Genomic DNA, 1,127 nt, shown 5'->3' on the forward strand with positions numbered 1-1,127 from the left:
CGGTTTTTGTCTTGGAATGCCATATTGGCTTCTTATTATATTAAGTTGGAACCTCAATTATCTCCTTAGATAGCATTTGGTATGCATATATGATTGGCCTAGCCTAGATATGACTAGACAAAAAAAAAGAGCATGACTGGACATGACCAGAGTAGAGAAAATTAAGTTGTCTATCTAATGTTTGGTACGACTAGGACTAGATAGGACAAGACAACACAAGTTGCCCCTAAATGTTTCAGAACGAGAAATCTAACCAAATTAACACAATAATCTGTATTTATGGCGAGTTCGTTAAATGAAAAGCATGGCCAACAAGATCATAGAAACGGGCACGACCGTGATGGATGGCCGTTTTTTATACCAATTAGCACCGGATTTCACCAATCTAATCACTTCGTTTTCAACTTTGTTGCCGGTTTTCTCATCGACGTCCACATCTGCTGCCAACTTCATCTTGTGTCTCTTCCTGTACCCGACTAACTTGTATCTCACCTTCCCAAAGAACTCAACCCTAAAAAACCCGCTACTCGCCACCGGCAGACCACGCGTCATCAACGCACCCATCACGCTTTTCGCCTTCCCGTTCCCTTGGTAGAAACCGCGCATCCGGTATTCCCCTAACGCGATCATGCTGGTGTTGTTTCTGTCTTCGTTGGGAATGAAGGATATGTTGAGATAAAGTGGATCATAGTGAAGGCCGGTTGCCGGATTCCTGTTTTTGAGCCTGAGGTTGATGTAAATGGTGTTGTTGGTTGCGGTGAGATTTCCGGTGGTGGTGTTAAGTGCGGGAACGTAGAACTCTTGTAACTGGATACTGGGGAGCACTCGGGTTATATAAATGGCGAAGAAAGTAAGGACGACAAGAATGGCGGTTGTCACCAAACATATCAGAGTCTTTAAACCCATTTAGAGGCGGGCGGCCGGAGACGAAAGGTGTTTGGCAACGCCGGTAAGCAGTTGCAATATTTATACAAACATTTGGTGCAAGTAATCTTTTTTATTGTTATACCAAGTAAACAAAGACTAGTAAGGTCGGAATAAATATCATGTGATTAGTTCTCGAACTATGCAAAAAGTCTTCTCTTTTAAAAATCTATTAAGATAGTAGTTCTGAACAATACAGTGAA

The 1,127-nt window shown here is 42.1% G+C and overlaps 1 protein-coding gene across 1 annotated transcript; it reads right to left on the reverse strand.

The window, feature by feature from the left end:
* Positions 1-291: 291 nt before the first annotated feature.
* On the reverse strand, positions 292-906 carry LOC112523809 (protein NDR1-like). Its single transcript, XM_025133498.1, has one exon. It carries the CDS (start codon positions 904-906, stop codon positions 292-294), a length of 615 nt encoding a protein of 204 aa, XP_024989266.1.
* Positions 907-1,127: the final 221 nt, after the last annotated feature.

The sequence above is a fragment of the Cynara cardunculus genome (genome assembly GCF_001531365.2).
Source record: "Cynara cardunculus var. scolymus isolate 2C chromosome LG 1, CcrdV1, whole genome shotgun sequence".
Lineage (NCBI taxonomy): Eukaryota > Viridiplantae > Streptophyta > Magnoliopsida > Asterales > Asteraceae > Cynara > Cynara cardunculus.